The sequence below is a fragment of the Scyliorhinus torazame genome, chromosome 9 (assembly GCF_047496885.1).
Source record: "Scyliorhinus torazame isolate Kashiwa2021f chromosome 9, sScyTor2.1, whole genome shotgun sequence".
Lineage (NCBI taxonomy): Eukaryota > Metazoa > Chordata > Chondrichthyes > Carcharhiniformes > Scyliorhinidae > Scyliorhinus > Scyliorhinus torazame.
Genome location: NC_092715.1, coordinates 55,703,995 through 55,730,717, shown reverse-complemented (window position 1 = coordinate 55,730,717; position 26,723 = coordinate 55,703,995). Strand labels below are relative to the sequence as shown.

At 42.4% G+C, this 26,723-nt stretch overlaps 1 protein-coding gene across 1 annotated transcript in view; it reads right to left on the bottom strand.

Annotated features, from left to right (window-relative positions):
* LOC140429213 (uncharacterized) overlaps positions 1-26,723 on the bottom strand; it is a 156,706-nt gene that overhangs the window by 72,094 nt on the left and 57,889 nt on the right. Inside the window, exons 5-7 of the mRNA XM_072515933.1 lie at positions 17,746-17,924; positions 10,415-10,545; positions 7,073-7,163 (exon numbers count right to left, since the gene is read on the bottom strand). Coding sequence (XP_072372034.1) covers positions 7,073-7,163; positions 10,415-10,545; positions 17,746-17,924 — 401 coding nt within the window. The remainder of the gene's footprint in view (positions 1-7,072; positions 7,164-10,414; positions 10,546-17,745; positions 17,925-26,723) is intronic.

Sequence of the window (26,723 nt, the reverse complement as noted above, 5' to 3'; positions counted from 1 at the left end):
ATTGGATTTGATGAGCAAAAAAGGTCAGGGTTGAAAACATGAAGGTGAAATAGCTGCAAATTCAGTAAGCATTCAACATTCACGTTTTGCATTAGTATTGCATCCTTAACATAGTAAAATATCACAAGGTGTGTTACTCGGGCATAATTTGACATTGAGACACATCATGGGAATATTTGGACAGGTTAGGTTTTAAAGTGCATCTATGACGAGAGCAAAGTAGTAGGGTGGAGAATTTTACAAAGGGTATCCCATAGATTAGAGCCTACCTAACCACCAATGGTGGATTGGTGGAGCGCAGAGATATCGGAGGGTTATAGGGATGTACACCTTTAGAACAGGCAAGTCTCGAGATAACAGATGATGGTGCCATAGATTAGTTAAGGTGAGGCAGAGATGGATTAAGTTACAAGCCTGCAAAGAGATATAGATTTTATGTTGGAAGATTTGACAGATGAATTCGAATGTGGGAAAGTGAGGTTCTCTACTTTGGCGAGAAGAGTAGAAAAGCAGTCTATTTTTTAAACGGAGAGAGATTAGTACAGAGGGGTCTGGGTGTCCTTGTAGATAAATCACTAAATGTTAGTATGAAGGCACTACAAATTAATTGTGAAGGCAAATTGGAATGTTAGCTTTTATTGCAATGGGGATGAGGTATAAAAATAAGGAGGTCTTACTACAACGGTACAGGCTTGGATGAGACTGTACCTGGGGTACTGCACAGTTTTGGTCTCCTTACTCTAGGAGGGATTTAATTGCATCAGAGACAATTCAGAGAAGATTGATTCCTGCAAAAAAAGGGGTAGTCTTATAAGGAAAAAATTGGGCCTATACTCATTGGAATTTAGAAGAATGAGAGGTGACCTTATTAAACTCTAAGATTCTGAAGGGGCTTGACAGAGTAGATGCTGCGAGGAAGCTCTCCTCCCGGGTGGATTTCAGAACTTGGGGCCAGTTTTAAATAGAGGGGTCTCCCATTTAAAATGGAGGTGAGGAGGAATTTCTTTCTTTCAGTGGTCATTAATTTTTGGAATTCTCTACTGTAAAGAGCAATAGTGGCTGGATCATTGAATATGTTCAAAACTGAAGTAGATTGATCCCACTGAAGATCAAAGATCTATGGTTATGGGGGAGAGGAAGGAAAGTGGATTTAAGACCACAGTCAGGTCAGCCATGATCTTATTGAATAGTGAAGCAGGCTCAATGGAGCAAATAGCCTACTCCTGTTCTAATTTCTTGTGTAGGTGGAAGTAGGCAGTCTTGTTGATGGTGGGGCCAGAAATTTATCTCAGTGTCAGCCTGCATATCATACTCTGGATGTTTCCTATCTCAGGGTCAGCAGCATGCATATACCTGCATCAGACCATTCTTAACACTCATTATTTGGTGTAGTTTGATGGTATGAAAGATAAGACACTGCAAGAAAGAGATGTGCTGCACTGGTACAGCAGAGTTTCAATATCTGAGACGGAGATCTACTGTTACAGCAATATATGAGAGGTACAATGTTACCTGACAGTGCCTTTCCTGCCATAATTACTAGATGAAAAGTGATGACATAGATAACCTTTTAAAGTCACAAAGAAACAAAATTGGCTAGAACACTGTCAAAATGTTAAAGGGAGGAACTTGTTGCCCATTGGTAGAAATAAAAGACGAAGAAATTTTGTAAGATCCCTCCAGTCCTGATATAGAGTCAACTTAAGTGGGAGCATGGATTGGAGTATCTGACATGGAAGTCAGCCTTGTCAATTCACAAAGCTCCTCCTTCTAAAGGATTGTTGAATTTGCGCCCCTTCGGAGGAGGACTAAACAATAGAAATATGAACAATCCTAAAAAAAAGAACTGATTCCTAAAAAAAAATAATCACAAAACTATTACAAAATCTGGACTCAAATCATATCTATAAACTAGCCTCTTTTTCAAAAGCATCTCAATTTAAATGTTACAACTGCACTGTTTAGGAGTAAATTATTTTAATGTTTACAAGCTAATTTCAGAACATATTTTGCTCAGCAGATATTTTGGACATGCTGCAAATTTTGCACAATACAAATGAGTTTTATTAACACTGCGTGTTTCAGTATATTTTGCATGCAGCAAATGTACCACAATATTTATGCCATTTAACATCCAAGTAGGTAGGTTCCCACCAAATTAAATGCAGAATTAGTAATGTATTAGAGAAAGGCATAGAATCCACAGAATCCCTGCAGTGCAGAATGAGACCATTCAGCCCATCATGTCTGCACCAACCCTCTGAACGAGCTCCCTACCTAAGCCACTCCCCCATTCCTATCCCCCTAACCTGCACATATTTGGGTTGTGGGTGAAAACCGGAGCACCCGGAGGAACCCCATACAGACACGGGGAGAACGTGAAAACTCCTCCACACAGTCACCCAAGACTGGAATCGAACCGGGGTCCCAGACACTGTGAGACAATAGCGCAAACTACTGTGCCACTGTGCCGTTACATATATGACTTTGGTTGAAATCGGAAAGTTACTGAGATCACAAATGTATGTATGGTCTCACATTCACCAAGAACTGTGTCAAAGTTCAAGAAAATGATGGATACCCATTATCATGTTCAGTCAAAACCTTCAGAACTGTTGTAAAAAGTTTACCAGGACAGGAAATTTGCACAATTCAACAATGGCAATTTATGGTATTTTTTTTAAATAAACACTTCTGAAATTCGCTCCGAAAAAGGACTTATTCAGAATGATGCAATTTTGGTGAAAGTTTCTACTAGATCATGCCCGTCAATGACTGAACTCCTTCCATGTCTCTGCCACTCTGAACATTTCAGAAATAATATATCTCTGCCATTGTGAACATTTCAGAAACAATATGTCCAACACAACCATTAGTCATCAGAAACTTTCTTCCCACTTATCAACCAGGGGAAGGCTTGGAAAACCGATATGCAATGTCTAGTTATAAGAGCAGTATGGTTGAAATCAAGAATTAAGTAATGAGATAGCCAACCCATCACCCATCTTTTCATCAGTACCTTCAATATGTGCCCATCTTCAACTGAAATTAGGTCAGGTACTTTTGCTCATTAATCAAAATCTAACAAGGTGGTTAGTTTGTCCTGTTTAATGTCAAGTTAGTGTTCCTGAATGAATGGCAATGAATATACGTTTCTTTTGTGCATTACAATTTCAATAGACTGTAACATAACTTTCAAGACGTTCTGAGATATTCTAATAATGCTCAAAATTATTTTACCTTTTGGAAATGATTCAATAGCAGAATCAGCCTTTACTGCTACTGTTACAAAAATTATTTTATTGAACAATTCTGTCAGAATGAAGTAACTTTTTTTTTAATACAAAGTTATAATAATACAATTAATTTGAAATTCAAGTGAAAAGCAACACTGTCCAATGCTTTTGAGGTATTAGAAGTGTTACTAATCACTCCACATTACAACAGAACTTGCCACAAGAAATGGCAAATCGGAAGGGGTGTTACTGGACTTATGCTCACCATATCCAAACAGTACAAGGTGGACAAAAAGCAAATGTAATGTTGGGTTCTATTGCTAAATCAGCTGAGTTCAAATCCCTCAGAAGTCACATTGAAGTAATTGTGGTGACCAGGGTACTCAAGTGTTCCAAGCCAATGCCAGGAGTACTGAATGCAGCTTGGTCTCCATGATTAAGGGACCATTCAAGCCCCAGAAACAATGCAAAAGAAAGCAAAAAGAGATGTTTCAGAACAAACCTGATATGAGTACTGCGGCATTGGATTAGCAATGCATAGGCTGCGAGTTCAAATCCCACCAAGTCGTGAAACTGTATTGAATACTCAACTTTTTCAATAATGTCCTTTAGAGACTAGAATTTGGCATCCCTACACAGACTGGCCTTCATGGCCTCACTTGTGTACTATGATGCTTATTCCTAATGCCCTCAGGGTAACAAGAGCCAGGTAATAAATGCTGCTTTGACATCGTCATCCACATTTGAAGAACAAACAATGAAGAAAATATCTACAGGATTGAGAAAAGTGAACTCAAATCAATCCTTTTATATGCCAGGGCAAGAAACCATCAGTTCATGTTTGTGAAGTTCAGACCAAAAGTGAATACACAAGACAAAGTTTTTGCTCAACTGCTGAGAAAGTGGTTGAGGGGAGGATACTGGTTTAATTTAAAGGAGCATTTAAATGCTTCAACAGGAAAACAGGATGGTTGTTATTTCAGATTGAAGTCCAGTATGTCACTGGGCTTTCTTCATTGTGATTCCGCTACAATCTCTAATCCTGAAACAGGATTTTCAAAATAACAAATCAAATCTGAGATATAATTGGTTTCTCAGAAAGCACGAGCAGTATCCACATATTTAATAACCCCAACCAAAGTAAAATAATTATTTTTTTGTATTTCACAACTAGTAACATATTTGCGGTATAAACAAAATATTTGTTAGTAAGTCACTGAAAATTGAATTTATCCCAGTTATTAACAGTGCATACTCAATACACACAAGAGGTATTTAGTGCTCATTGCTAAACAGAGAGAGAAACAGGAGAGAGAAAGACAAAAATAAAGAGCAGACAGACAGCATTTTCACTATCAACCCTTCCAGAAAAAAATGCAAAATCGATTTCACCGTGGACTGTACGCAACTCATCCAGTCACCTAAAATATTGTTCTTCGAAAAAAAATCTCCGTAGCTCTTCGAAAGCATGAAGGCAAACTCCACAACCTCCATCTAAACCTCCATCGCTGCTATTCAAACCAAGCCAGCCAATCTCCAAATTACATGTTTCTGATTATCTTCATTCATACTTATTGCCATAACATTCGATCACTAGTAATAATTTTCTGGGACAAATTCCATATTCAATGGCTTGCTACTGAAACTCCTCTATAAACCATTTACTAATATTTATCAATGTATTTCTTTTATCTGCTTTTATCAGATTGTTCTACATTTTCTCTCCAACTTCTTTGATATTTTAAACTTGCCTTAAAAGCTTTTAACAGTAAAATTACTATCAAAGGAATTTGGAAGTAAGTTTCAAACAGTGCAGTTATGTCACTCTTACTGTGGCTAATTCAAGATCTTGAAAAGAAAGACAAGCAAAAACCTGTAATTTCTCTCATATGTATCATCAGATCAGCCATTCTGAGTTCATGGAGGTAGCCTGCATAACGCCATCGTACTCACTGAGTATCATGTTTCAGCAAGTTACTTGCAGCTGCAGTTAGGGGAAAGAAAATACCACAAAATGGCAGGCTAATTTATTATTTACCAATTAGAGGTATGCTGCACAAAACAGATTTTTAACTTTTTAAATTTTTGTAAAAATGCAAATCTTCATTCAGGGTTCATCACAGAAAAAGGTCAGTGAGAAATATTAAGCAGTATTCATTAAACATAATACCCAAATTTTGTAAAAGGGCCAGGAAGTAATGTTTCTTTAATGTCATGAATATTAGAAAATCTACTGAGATGATACTGAAAACCAAAATAATAGACAACAGTTCTGAAATTCATTATAGCAATCACTTTCTCAGTGGGGAGGCTTTTTGGATTAGATCAGTCTATGGGAGACAACTTAAGTACTAAGAAGAATTGCTGTAGGAGGAAGCATTCATAAGATAAGAGTATGGCTACATGGTAACCAAAACTAGTCAGATGCAAGTATGCCATTTCCTAGCCCAGCCATCTGCCCAGTGTTTGTCTGTGTAAACCGTTCAGCTTAGAAAAGAAACAAGCACTATGAAAATGTATACTTTTTTTATATGTCGAATGTCTAATATAAAATGATTACTTATTATGGACTCATCAGAATGCGTAATATGCTTATTCCTATGCCTTTATCTGGGAATAAATCAAAGAATTAAAACAAGCATTTAGGATGAGTGATGTCCAACTATTTAATTTCAACTATTTGAACAATGCAAGATCTGATTAAATTGAACCCTGGCTGATTTTGGTCTCCGCACACTTCAAATAATTATCAGAATGTCGAGTTTTAAATTTATATTTTTGCAATTCCAGATTCCACAATGTCAAACACGCCAGAGAACTCCAGTATCCGGTGGCCAGTCTCAGTGTTCAATAGTGATCAGCATTTTCAATTCCTGAATCCTAATCAGGAGGCAGCTCAAGCTAGTACACTGCTCAAATAAAATGGCAATAAATATTTGTGCGAAACCACTTTACATATTTACAGGTGCTTCCAGAAACTAACGTCAATATCCATTTCAAACATTTACGCAACACGAATTTCACAAAATCTTGCACTTGCATTTTTGTTTCTTCTCAGAAAATTATAGCACAGTAATTATGATTGCACATGTTGACCAACAAATGTTGTCTCTTTTCAAATCATCTACATTTTTTGTGAATCTATGTGTTACTGCATTTTTGTATTTCATTAACTTTCACCTAGCCTTAAATCACAGAATCGTTACAGTGCAGAGTGAGGCCATTCGGCCCATTGTGTCTGTACCGACCCTTGGAAAGAGCACTTACGGAGGCACAAACCCCGCCCGATCCCCGTAATCCAGTAACTCCATCTAATTCTTTGGGCACTAAGGGCCAATTTAGCATGGCCAATCCACCTAACCTGCACATCTTTGGACTGTGGGAGGAAACCGGAGCACCCGGAGGAAACCCACGCAGACACAGGGAGGAAGTGCAAACTCCACAGATAGTCACCCGAGGCCGGAATTGAACCCGGGTCCCCAGCGCTGTGAGGCAGCAGTGCTAACCACTGTGCCACCATGCCGCCCATCGATATTTTAATTGCTAAATGTCTACATTTTCATTGCATGCAGGCTTTCACATATATATATTCCGCTTTTTTTAAAAAAACAAGATTGATAATTGCAATAAAATGGCACAGTACAGTATTGCATCATAAATACATATTGAAAAGCAGTGGACATCTGAAAAATAGACACAATGCAAGACATGGGATTTTAAACAGGGATTTATATTTCAACAAACATCTGCATACATCAGAAATAAAATAGCCAATGAAATACGAAACCCTTAGAGTAACCACATCTGAGGAAAATATACTTTGTATAACGCCTCACCTTTGTTTTGAACTGGAACGAGATCTTTTCTTTCGCGATCGGGAATAGGATCGCGATCTTCTGTTTTTATCATCACTTTCTTTTTCCGCAACTTAAGTAAATTTAAACAATACAATGAGTAATACTGAGCCAGTTGCATAGAATAAATATGAATAGCACAGACAACGATCACTTTATTTAGCTAGAATTTGTTTTTTCTATTCAATTACAGGATGTGAGCATTGCTGTCTAGGCCAGCATTTATTGCCCATCACGAATTGTCCTTTAGAAGGTGGTGGTGAGCTGCCCTTTTGAACCACTGCAGTCCCTGTGGTGTAGGCCCAACCACAAAGCTGTTTGAAAGGATTCCAGGAATTTGACCCATAAACAGTGGAGGAACAGCAATTTATTTTTAAGTCAGGGTGGTAAGGGACTTCGGAGGGGGGGGGGGGGGAATTTCCAGGTGGTGGTGTTCCCACGCATCCGTTGCCTTCGTTCTTCTAGGTTGTAGCTGTCGTGGTTTGTGAAGTGTTGTTTAAGGAGCCTTGGTGAGTTCCTACAGTACACTGCTACCACAGTTCGTTGGTGGTGGAGGGAGTGATTGTTTGTGGAAGGGGTGCCAGTTAAGCAGGCTAATTTGCCCTGGATGGTATTGAGCTTCTTGAGTGATGATGGAGCTGCACTCATCCATGCAAGAGAGGAGTATTTCATCGTACTCCTGACTTGTGCCTTAGAGATTATGGACAGGCTTTAGGGAGTCAGGAGGCGAGTTACTTGCTGCAGGATTCCTGTTCTTTTTTTTTAAAAAATCTTTATTGTTTACATTAACGCTGCAATGAAGTTACTGTGAAAAGCCCCTAGTTGTCACATTCTGGCGCCTGTTCAGGTACAGAGGGAGAATTCAAAATGTCCAAATTATCTAACAGCACGTCTTTCGTGGCTTGTGGGAGGAAACCGGAGCACCCGGAGGAAACCCACACAGACAAGGGGAGAACATTCAGATCCGCACAGACCTGCTCTTGTAGCCACAGTACTTGTATGCCATGTCCAGTTCAGTTTCTGGTCAACAATAAGTCCAGGATGTTGACAATGGGGGATTGAACAATGAGTCCCGTACCAGCCTCCCCGAACAGGCGCCGGAATGTGGCGACTAGGGGCTTTTCACAGTAACTTCATTTGAAGCCTACTTGTGACAATAAGCGATTTTCATTTCATTTCATAATGCTATGAGTGTCAAGGGACGATGGTCAGATTTTCTCAGGTTGGGCATGGTGATTGCCTGGCACTTGCGTGGCACCAATGTTACTTAGAATATATGATGTGGAGATGCCGGCGTTGGACTGGGGTGAGCACAGTACGAAATCTTACAACACCAGGTTAAAGTCCAACAGGTTTGTTTCGATGTCACTAGCTTTCGGAGCGCTGCTCCTTCCTCAGGTGAAGTAACTTCACCTGAGGAAGGAGCAGCGCTCCGAAAGCTAGTGACATCGAAACAAACCTGTTGGACTTTAACCTGGTGTTGTAAGACTTCGTACTTAGAATATAATATACATATATATCCCACTTTAAATGTTTTTTTTAAAGTGTAGAGTAGAAATGTACTAAAATGTCACTACTGTATTGTACTTCATGCAGCCAAGATGTGGCTCTCGATCAGGCTCATAAGCCACGCAAGGACCCAAAACCAGTCACATGGAGTTTCTTAGATGGATAATCATACTCGTTAGCAAGTGGTTGCCGTAGAAGACTTCATGCTACTGGTAATTATCTACATTAATTTCAAAATGGCACTGTGATGAAAAATACCGGCCTTGACACCAAGGCTGCCTTTGTGGTATCAAGGATACCTAGCAACTTGAAGTCAATGGGAATCAGGGGGGGGAAAACACTCCACTGGATGGAGTCATACCTAACACAAAAGATGGTTGTGATTATTGTAGGTCAAACATCTTAGTCGTGCATTGCTGCACAAGTTTGACAGGGTAATATCCTAGGCCCAATGCATCTCCAGCTATTACATCAATGACCTTTCCTCCAATATATGATCATAAATGGGAATATTTGCTGATGATTGCACCATGTTCATTATCATTCACAACTCCTCATATGCCGAAGCGGTCCATGCCTGTATTCAGTAAGACCTGGCCAACTATCAGGGTTGGACTGATAGGTGACAAGTAACATTAATACCAGAAATGCCAGGCAATGACCATTATCGACAACAGTCATTTCCCTTGACATTTAATGCCGTTAATATCACTGAATCCCTTACCATCAAAATCTGGGGTGGTGGGGCTACCATTGGCCAAAATCCCTGGGCCAGCCATAAAGATACTGTGGCTAAAGGAGGTCAGAGGTTAGGAATTTTGCAGCAAGTAACTCACCTCCTGACTCCTCAAAGTCTGCTCACTGTACACTGGACGGTCAAGAGTGCGGTAGAATACTTCCTCTTACTTGGATGAATGCACCTCCAACAACATTCAAGGGCTTTCACACCATCCAAGTCAAAACAGCCCAGTTGATTGACATCCCATCAACCATTTCAACGTTCCCAGTGGCAGCAATGTGCACTCATATGCAAGATACACAGGATCAACTTGCCAGACCTGTGACTGCTGCCACTTAGAATAATAAGGGCAGCAGATACATAGGAACTACTTGCAAGTTTCCCTTCAAATGACATACCATCCTGACTTGGAATTATATTGCTGTCCTTCAACATTGCTGGATCAAAATCCTGGAACTTCCTTTCTGACAGCACTGTGAGTGTAGCTACACCACATGGACTGCAACAGTTCAAAGCAGCAGCTCATCACACCTGCTCAAAGACAATTAGGGATGGTCAATAAACATTGGCCTTCGGAGTGATGCTCACGTCGCAAGAACGAAAAAAAATTCCCGCTGTTTACAATTTTCTTTAGCTGGCAAACTTTTGACAAACTGTAAAGCCAGAAATTGGAGAGACAATACCTCATCGGTTTCTTTTGTATTTAAATTTAATTTTTATTTATCTCAGCAAATAAAACTGACAATTTGGCGTGCTTTTTGTTGTAAAAAGCTTTATTTTAAAATGAAAATATCCACATGCAAATTGCCAAAGTGCTCATGACACTCCTCATATTTGCCTCACTTTGGAGCATTTAAATGACAAATTTATCTTAAGGGCTGATTTCACCTCCCAGCTTGAGTGACGATTGTTTTTTTCTAGTAGGAATGGGAAGAGCAACAAATGAAATACCAAACAATCAGTGAAAGGTAGTTCAGTAATTATTTAATAAAATAGTTACGGGACTAAAACGTTTAATGTCATATACCTCTCATGAAAACCTGAGATCTACTTACTTACACTCTCATTTATCATACCTGGTTCAATAACTGCTGATATAAAGGACTGGGCTTCTCTCACTCTCTTCATCACTTCTTCAAGCTCTTTAGCAGCAGCCTGTGGTGTCATCTCAGGAGGCTTCACAATCGCATTATTAGAATGATTGATCCTGAATGTCAAAAAACATTTTAAAAAAACTTTCAAACAAGAATTCAAAGCTGCTGCTGGAAAGGCACAATTGGAAATTCCTGGCACAAAAGTTACCCTGTGAATTCAAAATAAGAGCATTTGTAAATTTTGCCGATCTTTTCCGATTTAACACAGAATATATGTTCCACGATCACCTTCCCTTTACCAAAACTTGTAAAGAACTGAGAAAATGTTTCCCTTGTGTAACTCAATTCTTTGATAAAGCACAACAAAGTAATTTATGCAAGCATGCAGAAAGTGCACCTGGAGCATGACCCAATGGTTATCATTTTGCAGAATCTTCCAATTAACTCAGTGAATTTTCTCATCTCTCCTTTGAGCTGCCAAGAAAATATCTCCCTGGCATGTTCGTGCCTCCTTGCATTATGTTGGAATCAGCTTTAGAGCAATGATGGCAAATTGCCTGTCAATGATGGGAAGCCAATTAAGGTAACAATGGAGGCAATTAGCGGGTATTTTTGGAAGGTTGCGCAACTTTGCCAGTGGCACGTGGCTTTTCCCAAAGCTAAGACTCAAAAATTACATTTCAAAAGCAGCCAAATGTTGCAAGACCTCTGGTTAGGTGTTCAGTTATAATTGTATTCCTGGTCACAAGGCAAGCAGTTGGTTCAATTAACATGGCCCACCAAATACAGGTATAATTAGTTTCAATACGATGAAACTATCCAGCACTTGGGAATAGGAGGGGATGAATTAAATTTCAGAGTCTGTTTGCATCCAGGATATTCTGTACTATCCTTTCCTTGGATTGCCACCTTGAAGTGGTGGAGAGGTTTGAATGCTCCGTTGGTCCTGAGAGCAAATCCGTCACGAGTCTTAAGCTCAGAGGGGAGGAACCAGACAAAGTGCAATGCAAAACAAGTCCTCAATGGCGGATCAGGCGGAAGATACTTTATATAGTATCAATGACTGCGATGATGGATGAAGGCTGCAGCAATAGGGAGATCCCCGGTCATCGAGGTTCCCTTGTCACTGGAACTGGCCTACCATCTGTCAAGGACCATGGGCGAAATTCTCCCCAAACAGCGCGATGTCTGCCGACTGGCGCACAAAACGGCGCCAATCAGACGGGCATCGCGCTGCCCCAAAGGTGCGGAATGCTCCGCATCTTTGGGGGCGGAGCCCCAACATTGAGGGGCTAGGCCGGCGCCGGAGGGATTTCCGCCCCGCCAGCTGTCGGAAACGGCCTTTGTTGCCCCGCCAGCTGGCGCGGAAATGACATGTCGGGGCGGCGCATGCGCGGGAGCGTCAGCTGACAGTTTCCCGCGCATGCGCAGTGGGGAGAGTCTCTTCCGCCTCCGCCATGGTGGAGACCGTTACGGAGGCGGAAGGGAAAGAGTGCCCCCACGGCACAGGCCCGCCCGCGGATCGGTGGGCCCGATTGCGGGCCAGGCCACCGTGGGGGCACCCCCCAGGGTCAGATCGCCCCGTGCCCTCCCAGGACCCCGGAGCCCGCCCACGCCGCCTTGTCCCGCCGGTAAATAGGTACTCTAATTTACGCCGGCGGTACCGGAAACTTCAGCAACCGGCGGGGGCGGGATTCACGGCAGCCAACGGCCATTCTCCGACCCGCTGGGGGGTTGGAGAATGACGCCCCATGTGTCTGATGTGCAACGACATACCAACGTTAAAAGATGTCCCACACCAGGAAACCAGCACAACCCCACACAGACGAGCCCTGTAGTGATTGGCGATTGGTGACAAGGATAGGGCCGTGAGATTCGGAAGTCCCTAGCTTCGGACTGGCACGTAGGTGGGAAAGTTTGATTCAGTTGTCTCGCTCTTGGAATAGGAACAGGTGTGTGTTCCAGCAGCTTTCTTCACGACTGAGCGGCCCTCTTCAGGATGCACTCTGCTCACCCCGCACGGGGAAAGGGCTAGAAAAGGTGCCTCAACAATAGTCTGTTCTGTGGAAAACCACATCCAGTAGGCTCACCTACCTGCAGTCAGAAAATCAAAGTTAAACTGTATTTCAGAACCTGGAACATACGAACCCTCATGGATAATGAGCAAAACAATCGATCGGAACGGAGAACTGCCCTTGTTGCCCGTGAACTCAAGCACATACTTCACTGCCCTGCAAGAGACCCGAAGAGCAGGCAACGGGCAGCTAAGGGAAGATGGTGGCAGTTACACCTTGTTCTGGAGAGAAAAACCTGAGGATCAGCTAAGGACACATGGAATTGGTTTCACCATTAAGAACAAACTCGTCAACTGACTCTCGGAGCTTCCGGTTGGCATCAACGAGCGCCTCATGACTCTCCATCTACAACTTGCTAAGAACCAGCGGACAAAGGTCAAGAGTGCCTTCACCCCAACCTTTAATGCCAATGATGAGTCTAAAGTAGCTTCTACTCCACCCTTCTACTCCACACCACATTCTCCAACATTCCTAAGGAAGACAAGATCATCGTCCTTGGTACTTCAATGCCAGGTTTGGAAAGGACTCCCAAATTTGGAAATGAACCATTGAAAAGGAAGGAGTTGGGAATTGCAACTCCAACGGGATTCTTCTGCTCACCAAATGTGCAGAACACCAGATTGTCATCACTAACACACTGGTCCTCCAAAAAGACAAGTTCAAACTTCCTGGACTCATCCACAATCATAGCACTGGCAGATGATTGACTTGTCATCTTTCGATCCAGAGACCAAAAGGGTACCCTCATCACCAAAGTGATAACCAGTGCAGATGCCTACTGGACAGATGACTGGCTCATATGCTCCTCTATGTCCATCAAACTCCACCAGAAGCAACAGAAGATGAAGGAACAGCTCAGGAAAAAGATTACCCTTGAGCGGCTTCAAGAGCCAAGCATGCTCCTGATCATCAACAAAGTGTTCTCCAAAATCTCCAAAGTGTCCATTCTAATGTGGAGGAAAACTGGAAAAAGCTGAAGACAGCAATCATCTCAAGCTGTGAATAAACCACAAAGAAGACCTAGAGAAATCAAGAACCAATGGTGGACTGGGAAAGCCAAGGAGGTGCAATTCCTCGCTGACCAACATGCCATCTGGGGCTTCTTCAGTGCAACCAGGGCAATATAAGGACACAATACCGGCAGAATAAGGACGGAACCCTCTTGAGACACAGAGAAAACATCAGCCTTGGATGGCGAGAACAATTCAAAGAATTCCTAAACCATGATACAACCATAAATGAGACGTTTGGGGAAATCCTCCAACTCCCCACCAAACATGGATGAAGTCAAATTCGCCATTGTAAGTTCATAAGAGATAGGAGTGGAAATAGGCCATTTGGCCCACTGAGTCTGCTCCGCCATTTGATCATGGCTGATCTCATCCTGGCCTTAACTCCACCATCTTGCCCATTCTCCATAACCCTTAAACCCATTACCAATTAAAAATCTGTCTAATTCCTCCTTAAATTTACTCATTGTCCCAGCATCCACCGCATTCTGGGGTAGCGAATTCCAGATTCACAAATCCATTTTAAGTTTGCTATCTTTTATCCTAAGACTATGACCTCTCGCTCTAGAATGCCCCACAAGAGTAAGCATCTGCTCCACGTCTACTTTATCCATATCTTTTGTCATCTTGTACACCTCAATTTGATGATCCCCCCCCCCCATTCTTCTGAACTCTAAAGGGTAGGGGCCTAAACTGTTAATCCCTCTTCATACAGCAAGCCCCTCATCTCTGGAATCAACCTAGAGAACCTCCTATGAACTGCCTCCAGTGCCACTACATCTTTCCTCAAATTAGGGATAAATAAGCCGTTAAATACATGAAGAATAGAAAAGCCATAAGTGGACGGGATCCCAGCGGAGATTTTCAAACCTTGATAAGAGATCACCCGTTATCACCATCAGCTGTTGCTGAAAATCTGGGACAGAGAAGAAATTCCTGCCGACCTCAGGGATGCCGTATATCGCCACCTCCTTCAAGAAAGGAGACTAGCGTACTGTGGGAACTACCGAGGAATCTCCCTACTGCACATTGCCAGGAAGATCATTGCCTGAATGCTCACGAGCCGCCTTCTCCGGGTTTCTGAAGAAATCCTTCCGGAAAACCAGTGTGGCTTCCGACCAAACTGTGGAACAGAGGACATGATCTTCAATGTTCGGCAACTTCAAGAGAAATGTCAGAAGCAACATCAACCATTGAACCAAAAAATGTCAGTAACAAAACGATGTCCTCACTAATGGAAAGAATCAAAAACCTTTGAGGTCAAGACTGGAGTCAAGCAGGGATGTGTCATCACCCCATCATTTTCTCCATCTTCATCGCCACCATTCTTCACCTTGTCAAGAGCAGGCTTCCCAGTGGAGTGGACATCGTCTACATGATGAACTGAAAACTTTTCAACCTCAACAATTGAAATCCAAGAAGAAAACTACACTGACATCGTTCGTGGAACATCAGTACGTTGATGACATTGCCATCTCCACTCTCTCAGAAGAGAATCTCCAAGCCATGCTCGGCACCTTCATGGAAGCATACAAAAGAATCAGCCTCAACCTCAAGAAGAGTCAACTCCTTTACCAACCCGCTCCAGAACAAGATCAGGTCTCTCCCTCCATCAAGACCAAAGGAGAAACCCTTCCAAAAGTGAAACATTTCCCATACCTGGAGAGTCAACTCTCCTCTACAGCTGACAGCGATGCGGATATCTAACATCTGATCCAATCCTTTGGGTGTCCAAAGGCGCCTCCTTTGGACACCCAAGGACAGGTGTCTTTCACGACCACGCCGTCCGTGCTGACACCAAGGTCCTTGTGCACAAGGCGGTCATCCTCACAACTCTTCTATACCACTCAGAAACATGGACTACGTACAAACAAGACCACAAGGCCCTGCAGAGATACCATCAACGCTGTCTGAGACGGATTCTCCACATACTAACATCAATGTCCTTGAAGGAGCTAAGAGCACCAGCATCGAGTCCATGATCATCCAAAACCAAAACCGCTGGGCCAGCTATGTGCTTAGGATGTCAGGGCCCCGGCTGCCAAACTATGAAGAGGGATTGCCCAGCTCAAGAAAAACTTCCAAACAAGATGACAACAAGGGAAGTGCTTCAAAGCCATCCTGAAGGCTTACCTCAAGAAATGCAACATAGACATCAACAACTGGGAGACCCTTGCTCACAAGAGACTTACTTGGAGGAATCACCTGATTGAAGGGACACAACTCTTCGAGGACTCCTAACGGTAAGAGAGTGCTGCATTGTTGGAATTTATGTCTTTCAGTCAAGATGTTAAATGAACACCTGTTAAGTATACATGTCCAATTTAAAACCATAAAAGCGCATGTTCATAAATGTTTCCCCAGACACGATGGGGGTAAAATTCCACTTGGTGAAGACTCAGAACAACCAGCAATGGATTTGCTGATGATTATGCCCCTGTCCGAATTTCCTCTCCACGGAAAGCAAACCACCTTTTATTTTAAAAAATTCCAAATAATGGGGCAATTTTGCATGGCCAATCCACCTGCCCTGCACATCTTTGGGTTTTGGGGGTGAGACCCACAGACACGTGGAGAATGTACAAACTCCACATAGACAGTGACCCGGGGCCGGGATCGAACCCGGGTCCTCGGTGCCGTGATGTAGCAGTGCTAACCACTGCGCCACCCAAAAACCACCCTTTTTATGCCCCTGAAGTTGAATTTTACTTCTGCACAGTTGTGGCAGCTTCCATTTAATAGCAGCCAGTTGATGAAATGGTCCTTAGTTCTAACTTTCTATTTGTCCTGAATCCCATCTAACATTTGCAAAATATAAGACTACCCAGACCAGTTCTATCTCAAAGTGCAAACGGCAACAAACAAATAAAAAAATTAATCATTCTAAACTACAAAATATAAAATATCACTCAGCAACAGTAAATAAACCTATGCCATAGCAGAGATACTTGCAAAAGCACAATGCAGCATTGAAAAAAATCTGCCGTCTAGACTTTAACCCCATAATAATAACAATAAGAACATAAGAACTAGGAGTAGGCCATCTGGCCCTTCGAGCCTGCTCCGCCATTCAATGAGATCATGGCTGATCTTCTGTGGACTCAGCTCCACTTTCCCGCCCGAACACCATAATCCTTTATTCTTCAAAAAACTATTTATCTTTATCTTGAAAACATTTTATGAAGGAGCCTCAACTGCTTCACTGGGCAGGGAATTCCAAAACTTCACAACCCTTTGGGTGAAGAAGCTTCTCCTAAGCTCTGTCCTAAATCTACTTCCCCTTATTTTGAGGCTATGCCCCCTAATTCTGCTTTCACCCGCCAGTGGAAACAACCTCCCGCATCTATCCTATCTATTCCCTTCATAATTTTATACGCTTCTATAAGATACCCCCGCATCCTTCTGAATTCCAATGAGTACAGTCCCAGTCTACTCAACATCTTTATTGTCACAAGTAGTCTTCATTAACACTGCAATGAAGCTACTGTGAAAAGCCCCTAGTTGCCACATTCCGGTGCCTTTTCGGGTACACAGAGGGAGAATTCAGAATGTCCAAATTACCTAACAGCACCTCTTTTGGGACTTATGGGAGGAAATTGGAGGAAACCCATGCAGACACAGGGAGAACGTGCAGACTCAGCACAGACAGCGGCCCAAGTGGGATTCAAACCCGGGACCCTAGCGCTGTGAAGCAACAGTGCTAACCACTGTGCTACAGTGCTGTCCCATTGGATAACTATTGTTTTTCTTTAAAAATTTTGATTACCCAATTATTTTTTCCAATTAAGGGGCAATTTAGTGTGGCAAATCCACCTACTCTGCATATTTTTGGGTTGTGGGGGCGAAACCCACACAGACACGGGGACAATGTGCAAACTCCACACGGATTGGATAACTATTGTAATCATTGAGGATCATCTTCAATTTTGAACTTTATGATGGAATGACCTGTTAATACTTTTGCTTCCTGTTTGTCAGATGCAACAATCTTTTCACTTTGCACTTGCCATTCCCAGTTCTGCTAATCTGACTTTCTGTGAGCTATTTTATTTGAAATCTAACATCCTATAACACAAAAAAAGCTGAAAATTATAAGGAGGAACATCTGTAAAAAATCAAGTGGCAAGTTAAAGAGTCTTTGATACTCTATCTCTGGATTGATAATACACTTTTGGTAAACAGCTGGTGCTTATTTTAAAATCAATAATCTAAATAACTAAAAACTTACTTTAAAGGTCTGTCCCCAAACATGGCTCCATTGAAGGCCAAGGCTCGTAGTACAGAAGGCTGCTCAGCAAATTCAACGAAGGCAAATCGGGTTGGCTGTGTCTCATCTCCTGCCATACGTACAAACTTCACCTCACCAACCTGGCTAAAAAATTCTAGTAGCTGATCTGCTGTTGTAGTCTTCAAAGAAAAATGAAAGTAATATAATTACTGCCAATGTTAAGAGAACAATGGACCCATCATTATTCATAAAGTTGCACATATAAGGGTTCATTCAGCACTAATCCTGCAATCCCAGTCCAGAATATGGAGCACTGCTCAGCTGTTCTAATAATAATAATCGCTTATTGTCACAAGTAGGCTTCAATGAAGTTACTGTGAAAAGCCCCTAGTCGTCACATTCCGGCACCTGTTCGGGGAGGCCGGTCCAGGAATTGAACCTGCGCTGCTGGTCTTGTTGTGAATTACAAGCCAGCTGTTTAGCCCACTGTGCTAAACCAGCCCCAAATAATAATATTTTATTGTCACAAGTATGAAGTTACTGTGAAAAGCCCCTAGTCGCCACATTCCGTGCCTGTTCGGGTAAGCTGATATGGTAATTGAACCCGTGCTGCTGGCCTTGTTCTGCATCACAAACCAGCTGTCTAGCCCACTGAGCTAAACCAGCCCTATGCCTCAGAGGAGTGACACAAAAGTGCTGCAGACTTATAGATAGACTTGGATAATCGAAGCTGGATATCAGGCTGAAGGAGATTACTCAAGCCTCAATGCTGGGGTCAGTGACATTCATAATTTACAGAAACAATCGGGAATCAATCAACAATTTCAAAATGTGCGGTCAACCCAAAATCATTTGGCCAGGGAAATGGGTGGGTGGAGGAGGAGAGAAAGATGTACTTAATGAGACTAAGCACAGGAGGACATTAATCAACTTGAAGAATGGTTACATAATTGGCAAATAAATATCAATATAGGTAACTATGACATAGTAACAGGAGCAGAGCGATCCGGAGTAAATATCCACCAATGATTCCTGTTTGACAAGGGAGTCAAAGGGTAGGCAATAAAGTAGAGTGGAGGCCACAAGTCAATCAGCCATGATCCTATCAAATGGCAGAGCAGGCTTGGGGAGCCAAACAGTCGACTCCTGCGCCTAATTGTTCACATATATACTCATATGACTAGATGTAGTTTGATAGGGGCATTGGAAAAAAGAAAGCAATGAGATCAATTTCTACAAGGCTCAAATTGAAAAGCAAAGTAAAGTTGTACAGAACTGCAGTTAGATCACACTTTGGAGTATTGTGAGCTGTTCTGATCTCCATATTATATAAACAACTGAGGCACTGGAGAGGTAGAAAAAGGTTTACTAGAATGATACCAGAAAAGTTATACATATTAGGAAACACTGAACAGGCCGAGTTCTTTTTCTCCAGGTTGAGGGGATTGTTTTATAGATGATTCTATTATAAAAGTATTGAGACAAAACATTTCTACTTAAGGAAGAGGCTAGAACTAGAGAATATAAACATAAGATAGTTACTGATAAATCTAAGAGGGAATATGGAAGAATCTTCTTCATCCAAGTGTTGTGAGAACGTGGACCTCACTACCACAAGTCATAGTTCAGGCAACTAACCTAGGTACATTTAAGGAGTAGCTAAATAAACATGCATCAGAGAAAGGAAAAGAAAGATATGTTCATGGGTTTAGATGAGGATGGGCGAGAGGAGGTTTATATATAGAATAAACTAATTCAGCAGGGGTCTGGGAACCTGAATTGTAGCTCCAGTGTACAGGAGGTTGAGAGTAGTGAGGTCATGAGTAAGGTTTCAAGGTCGCAGGAGGTCGCAGGCAGGAAGGTGGCTTGAAGTGTGTCTACTTCAACGCCAGGAGCATATGGAATAAGGTGGGTGAACTTGCCGCATGGGTTGGTACCTGGGACTTCGATGCTGTGGCCATTTCGGAGACATGGATAGAGCAGGGACATGAATGGTTGTTGCAGGTTCCGGGGTTTAGATGTTTCAGTAAGCTCAGGGAAGGTGGTAAAAGAGGGAGAGGTGTGGCATTGTTAGTCAAGGACAGTATTACGGTGGCAGAAAGGACGTTTGATGAGAACTCGTCTGCTGAGGTTAGAAACAGGAAAGGAGAGGTCACCCTGTTGGGAGTTGTCTATAGGCCTCCAAAAAGTTCCAGAGATGTAGAGGAAAGGATTGCAAAGATGATTCTGGATTGGAGCGAAAGTAACAGGGTAGTTGTTATAGGGGACTTTAACTTTCCAAATATTGACTGGAAACGCTATAGTTCGAGTACTTTAGATGGGTCAGTTTTTGTCCAGTGTGCAGGAGGGTTTCCTAGATGTAGATAGGCCAACAAGATGAGAGGCCACATTGGATTTGGTACTGGGTAATGACCAGGCCAGGGGTTAAGATTTGGAGGTAGGTGAGCATTTTGGTGATAGTGACCACAATTCGGTTACGTTAGCGATGAAAAGGGATAGGTATATAACTGCAGGGCAAGAACTATAGCTGGGGGAAAGGCAATTATGATGCGATTAGGCAAGACCTAGGATACATAGGATGGGGAAGGAAACTGCAGGGGATAGGCACAATTGAAATGTGGAGCTTATCATATAGAATTTACAGTGCAGAAGGAGGCCATTCGGCCCATCGAGTCTGCACCGGCTCTTGGAAAGAGCACCCCACCCAAGGTCAACACCTCCACCCTATCCCCATAACTCAGTAACCCCACCCAACACTAAGGGAAATTTTGGACACTAAGGGCAAATTTATCATGGCCAATCCACCTAACCTGCACATCTTTGGACTGTGGGAGGAAACCGGAGCACTCGGAGGAAACCCACGCACACACGGGGAGGATGTGCAGACTCCGCACAGACAGTGACCCAAGCCGGAATCGAACCTGGGACCCTGGAGCTGTGAAGTAATTGTGCTAACCACCATGCTACCGTGCTGCCCTGCACCGTGCTTGTTTAAGGAACAGCGACTGCGTGTCCTTGATAAGTATGTACCTGTCAGGTAGGGAGGAAGTGGTCGAGCAAGGGAACCATGGTTTACTAAAGTAGTTGAATAACTTGTCAAGAGGAAGAAGGAGGCTTATGTAAAGATGAGACGTGAAGGTTCAGTTAGGGCGCGAGAGAGTTACAAGTTAGCCAGGAAGGACCTAAATAGAGAGCTAAGAAGAGCCAGGAGGGGACATGAGAAGTCCTTGGCAGGTAGGATCAAGGAAAACCCTAAAGCTTTCTATACGTATGTCAGGAATAAAAGAATGACGAGGGTAAGAGTAGGGCCAGTCAAGGACAGTAATGGGAAGTTGTGCGTGGAGTCAGAGGAGATAGGAGAGGTGCTCAATGAATATTTTTCGTCAGTATTCACACAGGAAAAAGATAATGTTGTCGAGGAGAATACTGAGATTCAGGCTACTAGACTAGAAGGGCTTGAGGTTCATAAGGAGGAGGTGTTAGCAATTCTGGAAAGTGTGAAAATAGATAAGTCCCCTGGGCCGGATGGGATTTATCCTAGGATTCTCTGGGAAGCTAGGGAGGAGATTGCAGAGCCTTTGGCTTTGATCTTTATGTTGTCATTGTCTACAGGAATAGTACCAGAAGACTGGAGGATAGCAAATGTTGTTGCCTTGTTCAAGAAGGGAAGTAGAGACAACCCCGGTAACTATAGACCAGTGAGCCTTCTGTTGTGGGCAAAGTCTTGGAAAGGATTATAAGAGATAGGATTTATAATCATCTAGAAAGGAATAATTTGATTAGGGATAGTCAACATGGTTTTGTGAAGGGTAGGTCGTGCCTCACAAACTTTATTGAGTTCTTTGAGAAGGGGACCAAACAGGTGGACGAGGGTAAAGCAGTTGATGTGGTGTATATGGATTTCAGTAAAGCGTTTGATACGGTTCCCCACGATAGCCTATTGCAGAAAATACGGAGGCATGGGATTGAGGGTGATTTAGCGGTTTGGATCAGAAATTTGCTAGCTGTAAGAAGACAGAGGGTGGTGGTTGATGGGAAATGTTCAGCCTGGAGTTCAGTTACTACTGGTGTACCACAAGGATCTGCTTTGGGGCCACTGCTGTTTGTTATTTTTATAAATGACCTGGAGGAGGGCATAGAAGGATGGGTGAATAAATTTGCAGATGACACTAAAGTCGGTGGAGTTGTGGACAGTGCGGAAGGATGTTGCAGGTTACATAGGGACACAGATAAGTTGCAGAGCTGGGCTGAGAAGTGGCAAATCGAGTTTAATGCAGAAAAGTGTGAGGTGATTCATTTTGGAAGGAGTAACAGGAATTCGGAGTACTGGGCTAATGGTAAGATTCTTGGGAATGTGGATGAGCAGAGAGATCTCGGTGTCTATGTACATAGATCCCTGAAAGTTGCCACCCAGGTTGATAGGGTTGTTAAGGCGGCGTTCGGTGTGTTAGCTTTTATTGGTAGAGGGATTGAATTGCGGTGCCATGAGGTCATGTTGCAGCTCTACAAAACTCTGGTGCGGCCACATTTGGAGTATTGCGTGCAGTTCTGGTCGCCGCATTATAGGAAGGATGTGGAAGCATTGGAAAGGGTGCAGAGGAGATTTACCAGGATGTTGCCTGGTATGGGGGGGGGAAGACCTTATGAGGAAAGGCTGAGGGACTTGAGACTATTTTTGTTACAGAGAAGGTTAAGAGGTGACTTAATAAAGGCATACAAGATGATCAGAGGATAAAATAGTGTTCACAGTGAGAGCCTTTTTCCTCGGATGGTGATGTCTAGCATGAGGGGACATAGCTTTAAATTGAGGGGAGATAGATATAGGACAGATGTCAGAGGTAGGTTCTTTACTCAGAGAGTAGTAAGAGCGTGGAATTCCCTGCCTGCAACAGTAGTGGACTCGCCAACATTAAGGGCATTTAAATGGTCATTGGATAAACATATGGATGATAATGGAATAGTGTAGATGGGCTTTAGATTGGTTTCACAGGTCGGTGCAACATCGAGGGCCGAAGGGCCTGTACTGCGCTGTAATGTTCTATGTTCTAAACATGGACATGACTTTTGGGCTGAATGCCTTTTCTGTGCTGTAAATACTATGTAATAAGTAGGTACAAGGCCACAAAACAATTTATACACCCATCCGTCCCACATACAATTGATTTCTCAGATACTCCAGAAATGTTTTTTTGCATTGATAATTGGAAATTTCACCACCACCGTCTCAAGGGCATTAGGAATAGGCAGCAAATGCTAGCCTTACCAGCGATGTCACATCCCATGAATGTGTTTGTGGCAAGTGCTTATTAATACATTTATAGAATTCTGCTTACGCAGTTTGACAGAAACCCAGTTTTTAAGATTGTTGAATCCTTAAGCTTCTTTTATTTTCTGAATCTAGCACTAGCCGTGTGCTGGGCATGTATGTGTGTAGCGTGTCTAGAATGCAGCAACCGTACACTTACATTACGAGGAGTTACATTAGTTTTATTAATTTGTTTCTTGAAATTCAGTACATGAAAAAGACCAATGGTGGGTATGGAAAGGAATTATGGCACATATAATCACTAATGCTGAAAGATTAACACAACAGTATTACAGCCAAGTTCCAGGCATTTGCTGGTACCCTTCTCCATGAAACAGATTGGAGAAGCTGGGGTTGTTCACCTTAAGAGGCAAGGCTCAGAGGTTTGGGAGTGGTGTTCAAAATTGTATCGGGTTTAGTCAGATAGAGAGAACTTGTTCCGATTGGAAGAAAGGTAGATAATGGAGGACACAGATTTTAAATGATTGGCAAAAGAACCTGCGGCGACATAAGGAAAAACGTTCTAATGAAATGAATGGCTCAGGTCTGGAATGCAGTCCCTGGTAGGGTAGTGGAGGCAGATTTAATTGTCGCTTTCAAAAGGAAATTAGATCAGTGCCTGAAGAAAATATTTGCAGGGCTGAGGAAAGAGCGGTGAAGTGGCAGTAGTTAAATTGCTCTTGGAGAGAGCCGACATAGGCTTGATGGGCCAAATGGCCTCCTGTGCTGTAACCATTATATATTATAATTGCTCTAAATTATCTCAGACCTGCTACTTCTGAAGCTCTTATGCATATGAAAGGGGCTGGTGTAGCACACTGGGCTAATTTGCTGGCTTTAAAAGCAGACCAAGGCAGCCCAGCAGCACGGTTCAATTCCCGTACCAGCCTCCCCGAACAGGCGCTGGAATGTGGCGACTAGGGGCTTTTCACAGTAACTTCATTGAAGCCTACTTGTGACAATAAGCGATTTTCATTTCATATGACTGAGCCCTCACCTCTGACATTACTTCCCGTTCAGGTTCGCTAAATCTGGCTTCTATCCTTCATCAGTGATATCCACAGCCATGTCTAACTGTTTCCATTTTCAACACTGTTTACAAGTCTTCTCACCCAGAGTCAACCTGCATGGCACCATTCTTTTGTGGTTCCATTTTGATCTGTCCCAGCACATTTACTAAAGTTTTACTTCCCCTGCCCCACATGGCAGCTTATGGTGCAATGCTAGAGTCTCTTTCTCATTTCTCTCCTATTCATTAATTGTACACAACTCTCAACAAGTGTAGTCATCCTTGTCTACAGTTAACACCTAACTCCATGTCTCCATTAATACAATAACAGCTTTGGAGATAGCTAGGCTAAGAGACTGGACCAGGCCCACAACTTTTTAAAGTTTTAAGATGGTGCGGATAGATCGATTTGTTCCAGGAGTGATAATATAAGAAATAGGGCTTGGTTATTTTATTAGCAAACTTTATTGAAACAAAATGAAACAATATTTAAACTTTTAAACTTCAACTCTAACACTAACAGATTACAAGTAGTTTCTTAACCGTAACACTAGTTCTCATATAATAGCACTTAAACAAAACATGCAGCTCTCATGCCACTTACACAGAAAGACAAAGGCAATACATGCATTTATGACGCAATTGTTCTTCTATTCGGGACATTCGTTTGGAACCTTTTTCCAAAGCCTGCCTCGTTGGCAACTTCCATGACCTCTCTCGGTCGATTTCCAAAGCCTTCTCCTCTACCTTTTCAAAACAGGATTCTTTTTCTCTATTTCTCCAAGCTCCATCCAGCCCCTCAAAAAAAAAGATTCTCTGAGGTTTCCAGACTCAAACCTATCATTGTCGTCTTGGTTGTTTGATGGCCACTCCCATTTATACAAAAGAACATAGCCATGCTACTGACCTCCCATTAACAAAGAGGCCATCAGACTCGGTAATGGGCTAATGGCTGGTCAGACCGGAGTGTCCCGAAGGACAATGGTTCTGGAGCATTCTGTGTTTTCCCACTAACGAGTTTAAGTCTGATTGGGACAATGTAACTCGGACAGATGGGGGCGTATCCCTGACTCGGTGCTAGCAGGTCCCCCCACCCCCCTCAGTCTGATTAACCTCTAAACTGCCTGCTACATTTGCAATATCATTTCTGGACCCAATTTCCTTATATTTCTCTCGCGTAACATCAAGTCCTAGGGTGAATTGTTATTCCTTGTAACTAACTCATTGTGAGCAGAACTTAATTAACCCTGTTCAACTTGAATAAGAGCCTTCATGACTCAAGTGCACATCTATCAACCTATCAGGCCCCTTGCTCAGGTGGAGATCAGTAGATTGCAACTTCCTCAATTTGATCCCAAGCAAAACTTCCTACACCAAATGAGAAGAACCCTCAAGACTGCCTTCCTCCAGCTTCAAGATAATGTCTAGTTCACACGCTTCTTTTTTTGTGGTATGCAGTCGTGCGGAGGCCGTTTAAATTATTTTGCACTCTGCAAGTGCAGTAAATTGAAGTGGTTGACTTGGGCATGGCCTATTTGGAAACTTCTGGGTGACTCTGTGACTTAGAAGGAACATTGTTACTCATGCATGTTCCTAATATATCCCATTCGTTTCTGAAATCCTACTCCATACCTTCAGTATTTAAAGGGTTAATTTTCTAAGTAGTCATATTTTCTACTTCCACCCTTCAGATTGCTATTATTCCAGAACACATATATATGTCTCTCACATTTCTATCATCTCCACCTTCATCCAGGTTCACCGGCCCCCTTGCCAAAATGAATATGGTTTAAAGTCCATCATGCCGTACCCTATTTGACTGCTTTCCTGCATCCATGCATCTCAGCACTGTTACTCTGGCTTCAGCTTACTCGATAACATGCAGAGGTCAAACTTTCAATGTTCTTTTGCAAAGGGATTAATTTACCACCTTCCCATTTTCAAAAGCTTTCCAAAAGTGTCTCTGTAACTATGCCTTTGAACTACCTCCTCCAAATCATGATTAAGTATCCTCAATTCACATGTCTTAAAGAGATAATGGCCTGGATTTTATGGTCGGTGGTGAAGCAAAGGCACTCGCTGCTGACCTCGAACAAAACCACCAATTAAGATTCAGCAAGCTCTGTGGCATGGACTCTCTCTTTCTTGACTGCAATTTAAATCGGGTGCCAACTCATGAGATCTCTGATATATAGCTGCAGTGATGTCAGCAAGTAGAGTAAGCAGGCAATCATGTTGAATTATTCTTATAAACAGCAGAGCAGAAAGCTAAATGGAGTGAATCCCTTTACTTTTATTTTCAAAGTTCACTTAGCAAAATAACTTATTCATGATTGTAATTAATATTGAAGCTAAAATGAAGGAAACAAGCTTTTTTTAAACCTGTGGATTTTTAAATTATCATGAAGAAATTTGACATTCCACAAATATAAATTACATGGGTAAGATGGGTATAGAGGGTTATGGGCCAAGTGCGGGCAACTGGGACTAGCTTAATGGTAAAAACTGGGCGGCATGGACTGGTTGGGCTGAAGGGCCTGATTCCATGCTGTAAACTTCTATGATTCTATGATTCTAAATTAGCTTTTCAGTACTAGTAAGGGTGTTTAGACATAATTACGAAGTAGGTAAGTTGTTAAAAGTCCAGATACAGACGCTTCCGGT